The 20,421-nt window shown below is 38.1% G+C and overlaps 1 protein-coding gene across 20 annotated transcripts in view; it reads right to left on the reverse strand.

Annotated features, from left to right (window-relative positions):
* Positions 1-20,421, reverse strand: part of mapta (microtubule-associated protein tau a) — a 33,738-nt gene that overhangs the window by 4,013 nt on the left and 9,304 nt on the right. For 2 of the 20 annotated variants that reach the window (XM_007570962.2, XM_016681149.1), the window contains exons 2-15: positions 17,482-17,617; positions 13,962-14,054; positions 12,073-12,093; positions 8,813-8,841; positions 8,127-8,270; positions 7,773-7,839; positions 7,644-7,682; positions 7,163-7,407; positions 5,190-5,282; positions 3,831-3,923; positions 3,480-3,572; positions 2,856-2,948; positions 1,317-1,398; positions 1,047-1,153 (exon numbers count right to left, since the gene is read on the reverse strand). In XM_007570962.2, coding sequence (XP_007571024.1) covers positions 1,047-1,153; positions 1,317-1,398; positions 2,856-2,948; positions 3,480-3,572; positions 3,831-3,923; positions 5,190-5,282; positions 7,163-7,407; positions 7,644-7,682; positions 7,773-7,839; positions 8,127-8,270; positions 8,813-8,841; positions 12,073-12,093; positions 13,962-14,054; positions 17,482-17,599 — 1,317 coding nt within the window. In that variant the 5' untranslated portion in view covers positions 17,600-17,617. Of the gene's footprint in view, positions 1-105; positions 257-1,046; positions 1,154-1,316; positions 1,399-2,855; positions 2,949-3,479; positions 3,573-3,830; positions 3,924-5,189; positions 5,283-7,162; positions 7,408-7,643; positions 7,683-7,772; positions 7,840-8,126; positions 8,271-8,812; positions 8,842-12,072; positions 12,094-13,961; positions 14,055-17,481; positions 17,618-20,421 lie in introns of all 20 variants that reach the window. The other 18 variants (XM_016681157.1, XM_007570970.2, XM_007570986.2 and 15 more) reach the window with 18 other exon arrangements.

Genomic DNA, 20,421 nt, shown 5'->3' on the forward strand with positions numbered 1-20,421 from the left:
ATTTACATCGACGCGGCGTGTCGACGACGTTGAAACCCAAACAGCTCGGGTTTCAGAAGAAACTCGTTTTCTCTGTGAAATCCTGCAGCTCGCGCACATACTTACGCGAGTCCTCAATCTTTATGAGAGGGTTCGTCAGGATGGGTGTGGTAGGTGCTGAAGGGACAGTCTGAGGTGACTGAGGGGGGGTGACAACAGGGGAGGGGATGGACATGCTGTCTGAGACACTCCCCTCCGCGTCCTTGCCCTTCTCCCGCTACACAGAAGGAGCCCCGGCGGGGAGGAATGACAACGCATGCAACAAAAACAAATGGGATGGTTTCAACAGAAACAATAAGAAGAAAAAGAAAAACAACACAATATTTGACCAATAATAATGCAAATAATGAGAACTTTGTTATGAAATTATATTTTAAAAAATGGAGGAAATACAATGAAAGAAGCTCTAATGGGGTGGAGGAGGGAAGTGGTGATGAGAAACAGATGTGCTGTCGATACGCTGCAGAAATCTGCTGGTTGGGTTTAAACCCATTAGAGGTTTCAATAAAGAAAGGGACTGAATACAACCAGAACCAGAACTTTATCTCCTTTTCAGTAATCTCCTCTTCATAGCTGATTTAAAAAAATAAAAAATTAAAAAACAGCTTTGCCAACATTCTACTAATCTATCCAAATGTATGTTATATTCTAGTCTGTATCTTCACCAATCAATAAATGTTGCTTAACTAATGGAAAATCTGTCATATTATTTAAAAAGGCAGAAAGGTAATACTAAATGTTATTTTTTTTAATCTATTTTAATGCACTGTAGTTTTGCTTTACACCATAGTTGTTGTTATCTTTTTAACTCTAATTTATGCTCACCTGAGAGACAAAACCCAGGGCAAAATTAGAAATCAATAATAAAGCAAAAGTTCGAACCACCAGCTGAAAAGTTGGCTCTGGGCCGTTTTACACACTAAACATGTTTTTGTTTTTTCTTAAATCTTGAAGAAGGAAGAGACACGCAGAGATCTTCAACTGCAGGAAGGATGAGACATTTCTACCTTCCTCTGTCCACCTCCGGGGACGTGACCGATGTTGTCCAGGGAGCCGACTTTGGACTGAACTTTAAACTCTAGCTTCTCGGTTTTGATCTCCACATTGCCACCACCTTAAAAGAAACCCAGTACAGTTAATGAATTACAGAAGTTCAACAGCAGACCTCACCAAACTGAAAGTAAAAAAAAAATCAAAGAAAAAGAAAATCCCCAAAACACCCATTCAAAGCAAGTCTTTCTGGAAATAATGAGCATTTTTCACTTTTAAACATTTACCTGGCTTGTGATGAATGTTGTCTTTCGATCCACATTTTGATGTAACGTTGCTCAAGTCAATCTTTTTGTGCACGATTTGAACCTACAGAAGAAACAAAACAGAGAGCAGAAGAACAGATTTAACCAAAACTGAAACATCACGTCACTTCAAACTGTAGCATTTTATGGGTCTGTTAGTTTGTTTCCAAGAAGGTAAAAACTGGTCAATAAAACAGTATATCAGAGAGCAGACTACTATTAAATCCAGTGTTAGTACTGAACTAAAAAAATGGCCAAGGTTAAAATGCATGTATCATCAGATTTCAGAGGCTGAAAACTGAAATATTTATAAAACACAAAGTAATTTTTCCACGGTTTTCAAAGCAGATAAGTATAACAGGAAGAGCTATGAAGTATAAATAATTTAAACATCAGCCTTTTACGCTATAATGTCCACCAAAACTGTCTCCTTTGGAAACATGTTTTGCTCCAAAACTATCGGAACATTTACAAACTTAGATTTGAGGGAAAGAACAAACTGTGTCAGTGGAAAGACGACGTTTACAGATTAGGTTTAATCAATAAATATGTTTTTTTTTCTCCCCTCAATATTCATATTATGATCTCACATCTGAACTGCAGACTTTGCAGATTGTTTCTTTGTCTTCAGTATTTACCCAAATGAACCAGCCTCCCTCTTGGGCAACTTTCAGCTGCACTATTGACTTTCTGATTCACTCTTTTTTTTTTTTACTTTAAAAATCTATCTAATACCACAAGAAGCTCTGTTTAAGTTTTTTTTTCTTTTTTACATATTCTTTTTTTTTCAGTCATGGAAATGACTACAAGTCATTGTAAAAACGATGATACATGGCCTTAATGTTTATGCTTAATTTAAACTCTGCGTTCACGTTGCACTTTTGTCATTTGAAGATAAAAGCCACGGTCCTCATCTGTGCATCACAGCGCCGGCCTGAAGTGACCTCATCTTACGGTCGATTGTGCGGCAACACAAAGCGCTCAGTCTTTCCTCCGTGAGGTCGAGGACAACAGGCTAAGCTTGGAGAGGAGAGTGAGGACAGAGGCTCTTTGTAGCTCCTGCTGCACAATTAGTTCATTTCATTCATATGTTTCCAACTCAATTTTAGTAAAAAAAAAAAGTTTGGAGGAAGAACCACCCAGGACACACTGGATTCACGCATGCAGGTTAAGGCCCCAGTTTGGATGGTTGGTCGCAGTCAAACGGACACATTCAACAGTTATCGAGCTTATGTTACACCATGAGCATTTTATTCACCAAACTGGTCTGCAAAACCGACAAAAATCACTTCGTAGCAACTGATTACAAGAGGAGGCATGGAGGAGGGAAGGTCTGCAGGGTAAAATGCTCATGACTGCTCATAAGTTCCGGGATCAAACTGTTATTTGCAGGAGTTAAGAGGTCAAAGTGGCAGGAGTGTCGAGGTCAGAACGGGTTGGACACAGACTGGAGGTTTCGTGCAATCCTTCTTCTTCTTCTTCGGGATGCATTTAGCACACCTGCAGCCGTGTTTTACTCACATTGCCACCGCCGGGTACATGTTTTATATTGTCTTTGGAGCCACAGCGGGACTGCACGCTGCTTAAGTCCAGCTTCTTATCAAGAATTTGCACCTGGATAGTTTTTTTTGTTTTTTTTTTTGTGGAGGGAAAAACATAATGTTATCTTGCAGAAAGAGAAATGACACTGAGGAGAGTTTCTGAGGAGAAAACTGTGGAGTTCAGGGGAGTTCAGGCTAATCCAGTTGACTAAGAAAATCATATCTAAAGGGCTTACAGCTATAAACGGTTAAATGACATGTGTTGGTGTTGGTGTTAGTTTGGCATTGGAGCCAAAGTTATCTTTTTAAAGATTTCAGAGGCTTTCAATTCACTAAGGAAAAAAAATAAAAAAATTTGTCAAACATCTGATGTTTTCAGGGAATGACCATAATGATACTGTTTTGAAGATACATTTTATCCTTTGAAAAAAATCATTCTGGTAAAACAAAGATATTAGAATTTTTTATTTTTTTTTAAAGTGAATAAAAATGCTGGTTAGTCACAGAGTTCCCTGTTTGTGTCCTGACTGGATCACTGAGAGGATTTGTTGGATCGATTTGTTGGAGAACTGCTGAGGACGGTGTTGGGTTCATCCCTACTCACGTTGCCTCCACCGGGAGCATGTTTTATATTGTCTTTGGAGCCACACTTAGACTGGACAGTACTAAAGTCCAACTTCTGATCAAGTATTTTAACCTGGAAAAGTGCAGAAGTGAGGGGAAGAGGCTGTTATTGTCAGAATCACTGAAAGTAGCTGCCTTGTATTTATTTCAAAATAATAATAATAATAATAATAATAAAAAACGACTCGACGTGATTGGTTTTGACACAGTAACGTCTCTGAAGTGTAAATACAGATAGACAGAATTTCAAAAGGAGCCACACGTGTGGCTGCAACACATCCTGAAACTCTTTACAGAAGCCAGAGATATAAAAGTGAAATGGTTTTCCTACCCTTCCTCCTCCAGGCTTGTGCTTTAAGTTGTCTTTAGAACCACAGCGAGCTTGGACGTTGGATAAGTCCAGCTTCTTATCGAGGATTTGGACCTGAAGAAGAACAACAAAGGGCAGGTAAGAGGATCTGCAGAGGAAGAATAGCTGAAGAGGAAGAGGAATCATTTTGAATTAGGAATAATTGGACTCCTTGTATTACAGCTGCCATTCATAGCTTTGCATTTTTGTTTTACTTACTCAAGTTGCCTTAGGAACTGTGTAACATTGTTATGGCAACTCGTGAAGGCGATTTGTTGCACTAGTCCAGGGGTCCCCAAACTTTTTCCTGCGAGGGCCACATAACTTTTCCCTTTTCTGGTTGGGGGCCGGTCTTAGTTTTTCGAGAAAGAAACCTTAGAAAACTTTTGTTGACGGGGGGGGCTGGATTACTGGCGACGACATATTCGCGTTTGTAGATAGATTTTTACCCAGAATGCAAATGGAAAAAAACCGTGAGCGAAACGGTGACTGGTACTGACTAGTATATATTCCATTGAGGGAAACTAAGTTTCATATCTGCTCAAGAGCCCCCCTGGTGGTTGAAGAAAAATCCACATATATATGAAAAAAAACACTGAATGCTCTCTGGCACTGCCCAGGGGGCCAGACCAAATGAGGAGGCAGGCCACAGCCTGGGGACCCCCACACCAGAGCAAAAAGGCCAAATGCATGCCACACTTTTCAGATTTTTTACTGATTTAAAAAAAAAAGCAAGTGTCATTTCCCTCCTATTTACAATTAAGCACCAAGTCTGTCTTCAAAATTATGTGGCAAAATTTAAACAAAATAAAAATATCACTCAATAGGTGTTAATACTTTTGAAGTCGTGCACGAATCAACCATTAACCTAAAATCAGCAAAAAATCAAAGTATCGTGAAAATGTAAAAATGTGGCATTCTTTAATATAATCTGGGATATAACTTCCAGCCATCTGGCACTTTACGACAGGGTTAACATCCGAGGTTCTAGATAAAATTTTACAGCCAAATTTACAGCATAATACACCAACAATATTTTACAGATGATATGATTTTAAAGCCAAAACGTTTTACTCTGTTTGGTTAAAGTAAAATGCTACAAAACAGTTACAAATGCCAGCTTTAATTTATTCTAATTCTCATTTTAGACCTCAAATTTTCTTGGTCCATAAACCTAAATGATAAATTTAATTTCACTCTACAAATTCCAGCTATTAGGATCTTAACCTTTCATTTTTAAATTTAGAATTTTTCAACTACTTAATCATCCAAAAGGTTGGATTTAATTGTCATAACTGCAGACAAACTCAAGGGCTTTGAGTTCATCTCCCAGTTACTCACATTTCCTCCCCCTGGCTTGTGTTTGACATTGTCTTTGGAGCCACACTTAGACTGCACACTACTAAAGTCCAACTTCTGCTCCACGATTTGCACCTGGAAAAATGAAAACGGCAGCTTTTAGATGGAGAGCAAAAGAAACCAACTTAAGATATGAGCCGAAACGGACGTCACATTGAGCAGCAGGAATCCGTGCAGCCGCATGCAGGCCGGAGAATCGGTTAGCTTTAAGTGCTACAAACGTCCAAAAGCAGAACTGAATTTAATGCTGAAAGATTTCCAAATGTTTTAAAACAGTAAGTTGTTCTATAGATTAAACTGATTAAATAAGATCTATTTTGGTTCTGCAAAAATAGAACCAAAATAGCTAACTAGAAACTAGCTTCTAGTTAGCTTCCAGTAGTGCTAACTACTGGAAGCTAGTTTCTAGTTAGCTTCCAGTAGTGCTAACTGCTGGCTAAAAGCTGTCCATGTAATGCTTTTAATTTCATCAGTGAGAACCTGACATGTGACTGAGCCAGCATAAAATTAGACCAAAGGCTTGGAGCACCTTTGTTTCCAAAATAAGCCTCCTTATCTATATCAATCTTACAAAGCAGACACATATTCATACACCAACTATCTGGGTGTGCTGAGTGTTAAAATGAGAAACGGAAATGTAAGCAAATTTCCACAAATATGTTTTAAAGCAGAAAAACAGACTGATTTTAATTTAAATCTGACAAACAAAATCCGATTTCAAAGAACCAAAACTATTCACAAGGACAAAACATTAAAGCAAAAGCCTTTGAATTAATACACGTAAAAAAAAAAAAAAAATCTGACACATACTGCATGAAAAATTACTATTGCTGCGGCAAGAGCTCATGCAAAATGCATTACTTCTTCCAAAATAGTATTTGCTACTAAAAGCAGAGTGAAATAGTGTTTTCACATGCAGCTGCAGTTGCTCTCTGTAAAGGCTTTATCAGTGTGTGTCACTGTCAAAATTGAATGTAAGTGAATGTACTTTGCCCTACTGATCACATTTCTTGTTGCCTGTTTAGTTCAACGCAGCTCTAATAAAATAACCCAAGGTTGCAAAACCTGCAATACACAAGAAACTGGCAGCTTTCCTTTGATGTCAGCTTATTTTTGATAGACCTGAAACCAGACATTTACTTGCGCAGCATAAAGAGACGCACGTCTTCCTCACTGACTGACATTAAATCTGATTTAACTTTTCCTAATTTAATTCAGCAAGAATTATTAAGGATATTGTTTCTATTTGCTTAATACCAGAATATATTGAGGGTTTTTTGTTATTTATTCATTACTTTAATACTAAATAATACATGGAAAAACTCTTGTATCAACATGTTCTTAGAAGCGACTCAAAGAAGAAGAAGGCAACACTCCAAAAGCAACATACCAACCGAGAGAGCAGTTAGCAAATCCTCTTGGGGACAAAAGTCTTAATTTTTGGAGATGTGCTCCAAAAACAGATTAAAACCAAAATTGTTTATTAAGGTTGAATATCAGATAGAGGGGGAGGAAAAAAAAATCTTTTTTTTTTAAACAGTGTACATAAATATCTTGTTTCAGCTGTAAATAACAAAACAAGGAGGAAACATTCTAAGTATGACTACCGAGTCAACTACAGTAACGTGTCCTAACCCTGGTCCTCTGTGTCTCCTTGCTGCCTCTCACCTGATTTAAATAACTGGGTGATTGAAATGCTTCAGCGGCGCTTCACGGCAATGCAGAGAAGGTCATGCAAACAGAAACACATCTAAAGCACGTAGGACAGAGAGGCCTGAGGACCGAGGTTGAGGACTACTACACTAGATGAGTACTGTTTATTTCTATCAACTTATTCAGAAAACAGCTGAAGCCATGTGTTAGCTAGGTGTAGAGAAAACCGCTAACCGAATCTTTAATTAAAAAAAGAAAGGTTGAGATGTCCCAACAGGTGTAGCGAGTTTGTTGTCAGTTACCTTCCCACCGCCAGGCTGGTGTTTCAAGTTGTCTGTGGAGCCGACCTTTGACCTGACGTTTTTCAGGTCAGGCAGCGGCGCCGCAGCAGCCAGAGGAGCCGGAGAACGGCTCTTCAGCGATCCCGGAGATTTCGGATTGGAACGTACAACCGCGACCTTTTTCACTTTGTTGGCCTCGGCGGCGGAAAGTGCCTGGCTGCCGGGGGACTTGGGCGTACCGGGGCTGCTCTGCCCACTCCTGGCATCTGAAACAACGAAGCAAATCAGACGTGAGTTGAGTTGGTTTTAAACAACCGTGGAGGATAAATGGTTGAGGGTAAACGAATCAAGTAAACACTAACTAGAAGCCACTACTGGCTAAAAGCTGACCAAGTTTGATCCATCAGATCAGACTGTGTTTTATTTTATTATTATTATTATTATTATTATTATTTGGGCCATGCAAAGAGGCAATCTCCAACCATTTGCTGATTTAGGTTACCTTTTTCATTTTTTGGAGTGGGGGGTTTCTTGGCACTAGCTGTGTCACAAATAATAACACATTCTTAAATCTTTAAACTTAAGTACAGAAAATGAAATAAAATGAACTGCGCTTTTCCCAGTTTCTTACCTGGTTGAGCTGCACTTCTGGCAGTAGTTTTGGCTCCTTGGACTTGAGGCTTTGCAGCACCAGCACCCTAAAAAAATAAAGAATCGGCATAACAGTAGGTTAGTTTCCACGAGGGAGAAAAGTTGAAGTGTTCTTTTAAAAAAAAAAATAAAAATAAAAAAGTCAACTTAAAGGAAAGACGGGTTTGTTTCGGCATGGCGTTCACATAAAATGTTAAAAATGATAAAGATAAAAAAAAAAAAACGATGACTTGTCATGATAGAAAACCTTCAGGCTGATGGAAGAATGTTTTTTTTTTTTTTCTTTCCATCCGGTTCAGAACCCTGACCCGTAATCTGTCAGACCGGTACTTACTCCGGGCTGCCGGGGCCCTGGGCTGGTGGTGGCTTTAATGGGGATGGAGCTGTGGCCGTTTCGGGAGGAACCGGGTGTTCTGTTGCCCTTGGCGACAACAGTGGGTCTTTTAAGGTAAGAGGGTGGTGTGGTGACAGTTTGACTCTTTGTCATGGGAAGGAAAGAAATGAATGAAAAACAAAAAAAAACCTCAAATGATACCAAACATAAAATGAAAGAATGATTTAACAACTCAAGGATGGCAAAAAAACAAAAGATGTATGGATTTCATTGTCTAAGAATAATTCTGGTGTACTAAACTGGTCACAGAACGTGACAGAATCTGGACCTGATAGAACAAAGCTTCTCGTCCAGCGTCAGTGTCTGACCTCGTGGAAAGTCTTCCTAAATGAGTTGAAGCTGTTTGGGTTGCAAAGTGACCCAACATCGGAATAAACCCAGTGGATTAAAAGTGGGATGGGTTATATTATGACTACTTAATGTAGTGCTGATAATGGATGTTACTGGGACAACAAAGTAATCAGTAAGACTTATTTGGGAAACCTCCAACAGGTGGCGCTCTGAAAGACGACTGAACACCTCAACTCAAAAGAAACAATAACTCTGAAAGGTTTTTATACACCAGAATTATCCTTTCATAATAATATTTTACATATTTCAAACAAATGACGCTCTTGGTCACATACCTTGTCTCCATTATTTGTCCTTACTTGAGCTACAAAAGAAGACAAAAGTCAAATTTATCCCATGGCTTTAGTTTCGGCTTCCTATTCTTCCAGGTGAAATAAGTCAACACATTTCCCTCCAAGTCTTCGTCAAAAACCACTGTTATGGCTAACGAATGAAAATGCACAACATGAAATAAGACGTGTTGGGTATGCAGCATGCAGAGTGAAATAAAACACGTGTTTACAAGCAGAACGTGTCTGTTTTGGGCTGCATGACCAGCTGGGTGGGCAGAGATGGAAACAGAAAGCAGAAGTGTGGGGTTGGTGGGACCTGGGGTGGGGACGGGGGACAACAAGCTCTTCAGCTTAAAGGTAACGTCCTTGGAAATAATTTGGAGAAACAGTGCTGCATAACAGAGAGGCGAAGCTGCATTTGTAAATCAAACATGTGGAAGGAGTCAACTGAAGCAGGGCTGGTTCTGAGCTGGTGAACGTGACAGCAAAACAGACCTTTGAAAACAGCGACCGGCACCAGAGACCTTCTGGCTGCGGGGCTTGGACAGGGACATTTCTGGAGCTGGGAGGAGGCTTGAGCAACACTGCTCTTCTGTAAGTCATTGGAAATGTCAGGCTTTGAATCGCTGGCCCTGTGTGGGGATGATGACTCACTGCTGTTTTCAGCCTCTGCGTCACATGGCGGTTTGGTGAAGGGACGACGCTTCCCAGAAACGCTCCCAGTGATGTGTGTTGGAGGGAGATCTTCTGAATGTGAATCAAAGCCAGATTCTGACAGCCTTTGTTTCTGGGGACTTTGCTTTGTTTCTGAAGGGATATTTTTGCTTCTAGAGGCACTGTGACACGTTGTTTCAGCTCTTTCGACAGGCAGTCCGTCTTTTATCTGTTCCTCCTCCTGGTTACCCCACAGGCTTCTGTCTTCGATGGCTGTCAGGTCCTCCAAAGCTGCGCTGCGGACTAAAAACATCGCAGGCGTGTCGTTCATTTTCACCAGGTGCTCGGATGCGTCAAGGCTTACTGTCCTCTGAGAATCAGCAGCTGCGGTCCACTCAGGGCTTCCCCTGCTGGCCTCTATGTCCTGCCTCATCTCTGACCTGCAGCTGAGATCTTCAGAGGCCCATAAAGACTCACTTAACCTCTTCCCACACTCTCCCACCGACTTTTTTCCTGGGTCTGGGGGAAGAGGAAGCGTCCGTGAAGTCAATGACTTTCTCAGCAGCTCCATGCTCAGCTGGAGAAAACTCACCATTAGCAGGCCTCAATAATTTGGCTTGAAAACCATGTAAAAAAAACCAAACAAACAAAAAACAACAACAAAAAAAAACATTTACAGCACTTGTTTTCCACCTCCCCATAAAACAAAAATGACATGTGGAAAAAGGGGAAAATATGAGATCAGAGAGGAAACACAACAAAAACTTAAAATGAGAACTGAAAGATGAAATTTAAAACAAAGTGAGGCAGTAACACACAACACTTGAATGACAAAAGATGTTGCATTCCAGAAAAAGGTCTGAAGCAGGAAAGCGCCACTACTGTCACTACTGCTTGCAAAATGGCATCACAAGTTGTCCATTAATGCAATCCAGTGGGGAAGTGAAGTGAAAAACAAATGATACAAGGTGTTTGAAGATACATAATGGGGTCTAAACACATGTGTGTGATGAAATATAAAGAAACAAAATTATTCAAGACATTTTAAATTCAATGTTGGAGCCTACATCGTTACTGTTAGCAGGTCAACTAACCGAGCTACTAAACTTGCAGACAGACATGCTAATCTTGTGCAAGGTCATGTGAAGATAAAGTCTCTTATATTTTGATTAGAAAAAAAACATTTTTTTTTTGCTTAAAACATACTAATGTTTGAATGTCATTAGACTGTAAAACAGTTTTTATTGAAAGTTGTTTTATCGTCTGACTCTTGCACTTGAATGCCGGTTAATGTGCATATTTTAGACCTGAAATACAACATAAAAAACAAATTCTAATCAGTTTTCTATTGTTTTTTTGTTAGCAGATAAGGACGTTTAAAATGTACTTTTCAAAAAGTGTCTTATGAGTCTTAACAGCTGAAATGGGATGATGAGCTCGTATTTTTAACGCAACATTTTGAAGCCAGTCAAAACTCCAGGTCTGTAAAAACTAACTTCTCCTGACAAATGAAAACACTTACAATGACAGTATGTGATGTAGATGTGTGGTTATTTCTTCTTTTGCACACACAAAAAAATTATGTTTTACTACAAAAATAATCCATACGGGAAACGTTGGTGAGCTTCACGAAAGTAAACACAGGCAGGGAGAGGGTGGATTTCTCCCGAGGCATCATGAAAAGTTTCTACTGCATTGTTGGACACATATTTGCATTAGGAAATGTGGATGCTGTTTGTGAGCATAAAGTTTGTTAAATAAGATAGAGAAAAAAAGTGAATAGTCAAATTAGCTTGAGCAACATCATTATTTCTGTGTTTCAGCACAGACAAATGAAGCAAAACCTCCAGCTATAGGTTCCATCTTGATACTTCCTGCTCAACCACCATGTGGGTCACATTAGCTTGAAGGCAAATGTCGTGTTATTCCTCAAATTTTGGACACAGTAATAGATAAGAACCACTGTGAGCTTCAAGGCTTAACACAGATAAAAAGGAAACATTATAAGCATTCTGATAACTTATATTGAAAAATTAACCATTTAACAATAAAATTTCAGTTGCCTAAAATTAATACAATCAATAAATACGCTTCTAAAATTCTGACACTGATGTAAAAAAAAAAAACAAACAAATAAAAAAAACTGTCCTCTTTGGTGGAAATGTGTACATGCAAATAAAATCCTCCCTTTTAATAGATTAAACATTTTTTTTATGGTTATACAAATAACCACAAATAAATGACAGTAATTTTAGCATTAAAAAACGAATCCTTATTGCTTTGACAAAAACATTTTTACAAATCCTTTCATCCAAAAACTGAAAATTAAAATATTAGAAAATACAAAATCAACAAAATCCAGAGCGCAAAAACATAAGCAGAATTATATTTAAAACTTAAAAACACTTATGTTTATTATGCATTCATTTTAATTTGTTGTGTTCAATAAACAACACAATCTTTACAACCTGCTTGAAAATCCCGCCAAGACCTTTCAATCCCTTCGGGCTGCTTTCTTGCGCAGCTGGTGTTGTAAGTGTACTTATATCTGTCTTCTGCAGTAACTAAATGACTTCTAAGTGGAATCAATGAGAGATGTAGCAGCCTACCTGTTGAAGAGGCTCCTCCTGCTGGTCGTTGACCGGCGTGAGACAAATGGAAAAGACACGAGAGCTCAGTCAGTAATGTGTTTTTCCTGTTCAAGACCGATTAACGCACTCACTCATCGCAAAGAAATCAATAAGCCTGCAAACAGCGCGTCTTCAATCAGTGCAGAAAGCCCGCAGCCAATACCTGTCAGTCACAGTAATGAAAAATTCAAAGGCATAAGGGGAAATAAGCAAGAGCACAACAGCAAAACAAGCACAGCGGGTTTCTACACACACATAGCTTGCATATGGACCATGTTAGCCAGAGTTTCAGCTGCTTAATGTTAGTGCGGCCTTTACCACAACGCAGAGCCGCGTAATCTGCGCAACAATTTACGCAAGTCTCCGGTCTGCACGTGGTCCGACCACTTCTTTCAGTCTAGAATAACCATCATGTGCAGCTAGATTAAAAAAAGGACTTCTTTGCTATTTCAGTGTGAGGATTGGGTTGCTGTTCTTTATAAAGCAGCGTCCGACAGCTAGCATCAGAGAGAAACCACGCCAAAGCAAGAAAGTGAAAAGCCAAAAGAATAAAAAATACATGTTTCGGTTATACAACTGAAATAAACCAGATTTTTTTATACATGTCACACACACACACACACACACACACACACAAAAAAAGAGCAGCCAGTAACTTTGGCCGTAGCAATTAAAATGTCTGATAACTTGTGAAATACAAGAATTCATTCAATCATGTTAAAGTAATCCCTCTTGTTTTGGAAAAAAAGAGAAAAAGAAATAAAGCCACTTTCTAGTTTGGTTGTGTGCCTGTATTTCTATTTGACTTTCTTTGACTATTTGACAATAGATGTACAACAATGTACATCTATTGTTGTAGATGTACATTGTTGTACATCTACAACAATGTAGATGTACAATTACATCTACATTGTTCTAGATGTAACTGTACATCTACAACAATAATTGTAGATGTACAATTATTGTTAAAAGTAAGTTTACCCAACTCAGGACAATAAAATAAACTGAGATTTAATGTTTAATTTCAGAGAAATGATTTTCATCATCTCCTTTTTAGGTGTCCTTCAAAAAAACACACAAAAATGTTATTTTGCAGCTAGCCGAAAAAGTGCTAATCACTGGCTGCTAACAGGCTAACATACATCTCGGTAAACCAGAATCATATTCTTATTAAAACTAAATTCTAGTTTTATCTAGAATTCAAACAACTTTTTGGCAAAGCTGTAAAAACCGATGGAAGCACGAGAAGCTGAAAAGCAGAAGAGGGGGCACACCAACTTGCTCCTTGTCCTCTCTCAAAGTGTTTTTATTGTCTGAGAGCTCAGAATCAACTTCTGCTCCTTTCTCTGCAGGAGTAGCTGATGCAAGATAAAATTAAAAGTCAGTTTTCAAATTAACAAAGCAGATTTATCTGGGATTTTCTGTAACAAGCGTAGAGTTGTCCTCTGTCTGCGCTAAGAGTCCTCTTCATAACCTTTCCAGTCTCTTTGTTTTGGGGAAGCTTTCGCTCTCTGTATTTGCGATCAAAGCATGCTGGCCCCAGGAAGGAATGACGTTTTAGCGCTTGTTTCTAACAAGCACAGAAAGCCCCTATTTTCTGTCACAGTGGCTCCTGACAGGGTGACTACATGCAATTACAACGTCTTACAGCAGCAGAACAGCAGAGCAGATTTAAAGCAGGAAAACAAAAAATGTCCATTAGTGTGGGTTGCATTTGGGAGACTGAAACGAAACACAGGTAGTGTCTCTCTGTAAAAGGAAAAAGGAGTTCAGGGATAAGTTGAGCACAAAGTAAACCAAGCAGAAATGGGAGTTGAAAGCAGCTTTTCAAACGTCAGGATCGGGGATTGTTTTTCGGGCGTTCGTACCAGGATGCAACTCGTCATCGTATTGGTTGCTCTCTGGCTGAGAAAGTTCACACACAGTTTTCAGCCCATTTTCAGTGACCACTGCTTCTTCATCTGGAAATCGAAATCAAAGTTTATTAAAAAAAAAAAAAAAAAGCACTCTCAGAACTATAGTTGTGAAGGAGAACTTCAGAAATATTAACACAAAGAGTCTAATATTTAGATCAAAGTTTATAAAGACACGACTTTTAGCTAAACTCAGCTGTTGTCTGTTTTTGATTTGTTTTCATGGGTAAAAAAGATAAAGAATATTGGCCTGACATCTTTTTCTTTATGTTATCAAGATAAGTTAAAATTACAGGACAGTAGATTACAGTTGACGCTATTAAATTAAGAAGATTTTCAGATAGTAAATGTAAACTGTCCATTTTCAGGATATCTGTAATAAACAAGTAATTAATGAGTTTTTTTTATATTAAAGTAAATTGGAAATGTAGGGGAAAAATATATTAAAGTCAGACATTTGCAATTATTTTTCAATAAATAAAGATAAAAAAAAATAAATCAGCATTCAACAGTAAGTGAAGATTAATCTAATGATGTTTGAAGTAAATAAATAAATAAGTAAAAAGACTTCCAAATCCTTTTCAATGTAAAGGTAGGATATAAGCTTGCTATAGTAATATGTTTAATATCTGGAGAAATTTCACAAGTTCTGAAAGGGGGAAAAGTAAAATGAAATTACTGGATGGTAAACTGGACAAAAAAAAAACAACTTTCAGATATTTGTAATTTACATTAAGAATTTATAATGAAGGTAATTCCACAAAAAAATTTAATAAAATTGAAGGTAAACAATTAATTTCTAAATCTTGGAACCAAATGATTTACAGCATCTTGGTCTTGAAATTAGTAAATTGTTATTTTGATATATTGTTTTGTTTAGTTTATTTGCCTCAAGACAAAAAGGTTGTAGTATTGATAGGGACTCTACAGACTAACCACTACAGCCTAACTTCACACTTTACACTGTACAGACTCTACATCTCCTACTTAAATGTGTTGATTAGATACTCACTTTGTGTTTCACTTCTTACTGATAAGCCGTTTAGCTTTGCAGACGAACGTGACTCTGTTGGCTGTGTCCTGTTAGTACACGGGATAATGGGAATTGGAAATGGATATAACGACTGCACTAGTGAGGGCTGTAAACTGGGAAAAGCTAGGCTACGTACTAAGTAGCCACGTGGTACAATGGGATAAAAACAGGTGGGGGAAAAAAAAAACACTTCTGATGGATTTAAAACTGATTATTATCAGCAATGTAAACAATCAACCCAAGATGGATAAAATAACAGACCGATATTTTTTTTTTCTGCGACTTTCGTTTTGCAAACTCAAGTCACACTTAGGAGGGAATTCAACACAAATAGTGACAACATGACAGCAACGCAATGAATTTTGCTATTTTGATTTGATGAAAAGAAATTATAACCATAATTACAATTTATCATACAAAGCAAGTCCGCTCCGCCAAGACAAGGTGGTAGTAAGACCGTTACACCCTGAGCTGAAAACTGAAAAATTTATTTTTGAAGTAATAAAATCTAGAGCTGAAATAGAAAATGGAATAATAAAAAAATAATAAATAATATAGTAAAAATAATTTAAAAAATGAAAAAAAAAAACATATTGCTGAGTATGAAACAGATTAATATTGGCTGAAATAAAATGCATGTAAGAATTAAAGATATAAATAATTATCAGCAGATTAAGATCTGAACATGAAAGAACATAAATCTTTTATTACAGAACCATCTAACAGAGAAAACCTTTTAAAATCTAACCATTAATTTGAGTCTGTTTATTCTGTGAGCCCACAGCATCACAGATCCATCACTATGCTTAACAATCAAAACAAGGTGCTGTTTCCACATTTCCTCTCCCCCCCCCAAACCCAACTGGAATATGTGTGTTACTAAAAATCTCATCTTTATTCTTATCATTCCGTCCTATTTAGACATTTGTGTCACCGCATATTTATATGCATGAAAACAGTCATGAAAAAGTAATTAGAAGTTCCACTTTGATTGCAATTAGTTGCAATTTTCTAAATATTTCAGTTTGAGGTAATGCTACTGCAACAGAAGACATGTTTAACAAATGTATTAGCATCTTTATGGTGTATCATCAAATAAGACAGCTGACAGAAAAAAAATCAAGAAATAGAAAAAAATGTTAGACATATTGAAATCCACCCTCAATAAATAGTCTTTAATGGCAGTTTTTGCATTCATACGTCCATAAAGAGATGCTGAAACGTTTTGTCTTAGAGCTGTGCTGTACATCACATCAGCACTTAAAAGAAGACAAGCTGTTGACATTAGGAAACAGTTTTCTCTGCAGCCCTAAATGCTTGATTGCTTGAGCAGCAACTTAAGCGACTAACACGGGTCTCGTTCAAGAACGTCTGACCCAGATACCCGGATTACAGAACCCAGTCCAGCTGAAGTCCATCATGTACTGAATCCATTGTGTAAAGATTAAGACGAAAATAGGGCAGAAAGTCGGGGAGTCGGGCCCTGCCCCTCCCTCACTGTACCCTCACACAAATCTACATTTACAGTCTTTACCAAAATAATCTGGGATCAAAGCTCCGACATGAAGAAAAAAATAGGAATTAATCTGCAACCTGTGGGCGTCAAAGTTGGAAAGCACAACAAAAACATGTAAAGGGATTAGTTAAAGCACATTAAAAGGGAATTAATTACTATTACTGTCGTGAATTTACAATAATGGAGATTTAAACACATTTTGCACCATTATTCACCTGCCTAACAAGAATGTGTTAATACCGTATAAAAGAAAAATCTAAAATCTTTATTACATTTGTTTATTATGGCTTTGCATGAAAAACTGTTTGTTGATAAACTATTCCCAGAAATATTTAGATTATATTAATCCAAAGATATTTAGATTTTATTACCACAGTTTGGATAATTTCATCAAATGATGATGGCTAAAATAAAATTAACATGAATTATGTTTAATGAATTCATGTAACTGAATAGTTTTAGTTAGTTTTAATGGTGTTCTAATAAATTAAGAATCTAAATTCATATAAACACCAACATAACTGGAGTCACAGGTTTCTTTCCCAAATATGCATACAGTCTGGAAAGTTGCTTGAACTTACATGATACTTTCCCGTTTCTTTTATATCACTTATCCCAAAATCATAAACAGTTCCTGTTTGTTTGCAGCCATTGCTTTTCTAACACAATTGTTCATTTAAGAAAGCGCATGTGATGTGTGTGTTATTTATCGGAGATTTCAAATGTGTGGCGGTGATGAAGAGTTCCTTGGTTTGTTGACTTCAGGCTAATTTCTAAACATACAAACTTACATATATACACCTTATATACAAATATACAAACATTAAAAAAAATGTTTTCAGGGTTAGCGACTTGTGTGTGTGTGTGTGTGTGTGTGTGTGTGTGTGTGTGTGTGTGTGTGTCATTGTCCGCTGCTGATGGCTGACCTTTCATTTTGACTCCGTTCTCCTGGTGATGCTGGTCATTGATGGTCATGTTCGTTAAGGAGGCACTGACGGTGTCTCCAGAACCGTAGCTGTTCGAGGCGTTGTTCATGTACTCCATTGCCAGTTACTGGTCAGGCTGCAAAAGAGGAAACGACAGGGAGTCAGGAGAACAGCCCAGAACGTGCCTCACGTCAAACAAGTCATAACCTTCACGTGCAGGGCAGCTTCGGTGAACGAAGGGCCTGGCTGGAGGGACTAAAGGTAATGATGACGCACTTGAGGTCCATCACCTCCGAATGTAAACAGACACTGCGCCTGTGCAAACCCAGGTTATTTATACATCCTGACGTGGGGTCGATGCTTCATGTTACAGTCCCACAGACAAAAATAGCGCCTCCCCTGCCCCCCTTCTACATCCCCAGGAGCCCATGTGAATGCTGTCCTCACTGCGACAAGCTGCACTTCCTGATCAACCTCTTTGAGTTTACAGAAGCCGAACTCCCAACAAGTCGTCACAGTGTAAATACTTCCTCCTGCGCCACGGTAAAACCCAGACGCTCCTTCATCCAGCCCACAACACATCAAAGCTCATGAAAAAAAAAAAGAGGATTACATATCAGATTAAGCCCAAGCCTCTGGTTACATCAGTTCAAATCATATTTGTTAATGCCCTCTCTCACACGAACTGTCAGACCCCGGCAGTGTGGAGAGCTTATGCCATAATCAGCCTCTCCATCCAAACTGTGATGCAGATTTGGCAACTTCTAAGCTTTAGTTCCTCTCTGATGCCCATGTTGGCAAAGCAACACGGCGGTTTAATCTCCCAGAGGTACGTTGTTGCTGAGATCCATCAGCTGTCAGTGGACAGGTCATACTGTAAGGACACACATTGGTCTGAGGGAGAAGTCTAAATAGTTTTTGGTTGGAAGTAAGTTTTAAAAATCATTTCACAGTTTTACATTTTGACGGCATTTTTATTCGGCATCCCCGATGTATACATCTTAAGATAAAATTCGGCTGATCTGTGTCTCCCATTGTAACTCTGGAGGAACTGGAGAGATCCACAGCTCAGTTGGAAATGCAAAATTCTACTTTTAGGAGAAAAACTCAGTGGTGTCATCATGCTTTGGGATTGCTTTATTTTTTCCCAGAAGGGACAGAAAGCAAGATAACAATCTTTAACATACAATCAGAGCTACAATTGAATGGTTTAGATTATATTATGTTGGTCCAGAGAAAATCCAGACCCAAATCCAACTTAAAATGCAAATCTGGCGCTAAGAGCTGCTTTTTGAAAGCATATTTTTGTTTATACGCCTACTGATGTGTAAAGCTACTAAAGATATACCTCCAAAGACTTGTAAAAGCAAAAAAAAGTTGGTGTACTCAGAGGAATAAAACTCATATGCACAATTACACAACTTTTTTTTATTATTTTAAATAAAAGTTTGAAAACCACTTCACAATTTCATAATAATTGATCCTTTTAAAATCCCAATAAAAAGTTTGTGGTTGTTATGTGACAAAATGCAAAAATCGTCTTGCAATGAAATGTACAAGTATTATTTTTTGCAAAATGCTTCGGGTGAATTACGGTGATCAAGACAGGAGCTGTTTTTGTGGTTCGATTTTGAAATTCAACCTACGCACTTTTAGAAGTTGAATATTATAGCGTGCAATCATAAAAATAAAAATAAAAAAAATTCAGTTCTCCACGGTTGCTCCAATTTGGAGGTAATTATGTCAACTTACTAACCAGAGAGGGCCATAGAAATTTGATTTGCAAGAAACTGGTCAAGAATGGGTCAGGTTGTTGTTTTCCATGAAGTTGGGGAGTCTTATTATGGAAAGAAATCTACAGTAGCAAACTATAGAAAACAAGAGAGGAACATCGGGGTGGACACAGAAGGCATGTCGTCCTCAAACCTACGTTTTAAAAAGGATGTAGGAGGGAAATCTGAACAGTGTGGCTTGCTCTTTGCATTCAGATGCATATTATCACTTATTCTTGTTTGAAAAGAGCCCAGCTGTTAACTCAGTCCAAACCAAAGTGAAAACATCAGAAAGATTATGAAACAGAAAACACACACAAATTTTTACAGGAATCCCACAGTAAAAACTCAACATTTTGGTTTCGAGTAAAAAACTCTCAAAACCCCAAATACTGGTTGAGTTGAGCCTACACATTGGGAACAAACTTGTATTCCATGTAAATATTTGCAAGAAACCCAATCTTGGATGAATATGTAAACAGAAAGTAGTTTCAACTTTTTCTTTTAGGATACTGCGTTTCATTAAATTTGCTTTTCAGTTCCTGAAGGTTGTAAAACTCAACATTTTTTGACACCTACCAAAGAAAAACAGGGAATATCTCTCCCACCTAGCACAACTGTTATTTACAAGCAGCAACACCTAAACTGTTGTCCTGGTTACTCTGCGAGTGTAAATACACCTGGCTCAGCTATGCAACCTTCACTCTGCCTCCCCTCTTATCTTATGACCTCATGGCTGTTTACACTTCCACTTTCGGCCCAGACGGCAGCAACGGGACAATCAGACCCAGAGACAAGATCATTTTTCTGTCTCTGACTCTTTAAAGTTTCAGATTTTTACTGTTCTGCTTTGGTTTGGGGTGGCATAACTATGGGAACAGATCAAATCAGGCAAAACTTTCAGGCAGTTTCTGCATGCTTTTGCCTGCCTTCCGTAACAGGAAGCCTTATAAGCAGGTCAAACTGGGAGAGAACGATATGATTTGAAAATAAAAATGAACCATTGTCATTAACGGTGGAAAACAGTTGAAAGTATCCCAGTTATTTAACTTCTCCAGAAAAAAAAAAGACATCCTAAGGACGTTCCACCTGCACCCACTCATTTAACTGGATAGATGCTGATCTGTTTATGTTGTAACTAATTTCTTCATTTTGGTTTCAGAAAGTT

The sequence above is a fragment of the Poecilia formosa genome, unplaced genomic scaffold (assembly GCF_000485575.1).
Source record: "Poecilia formosa unplaced genomic scaffold, Poecilia_formosa-5.1.2 Scaffold7, whole genome shotgun sequence".
Lineage (NCBI taxonomy): Eukaryota > Metazoa > Chordata > Actinopteri > Cyprinodontiformes > Poeciliidae > Poecilia > Poecilia formosa.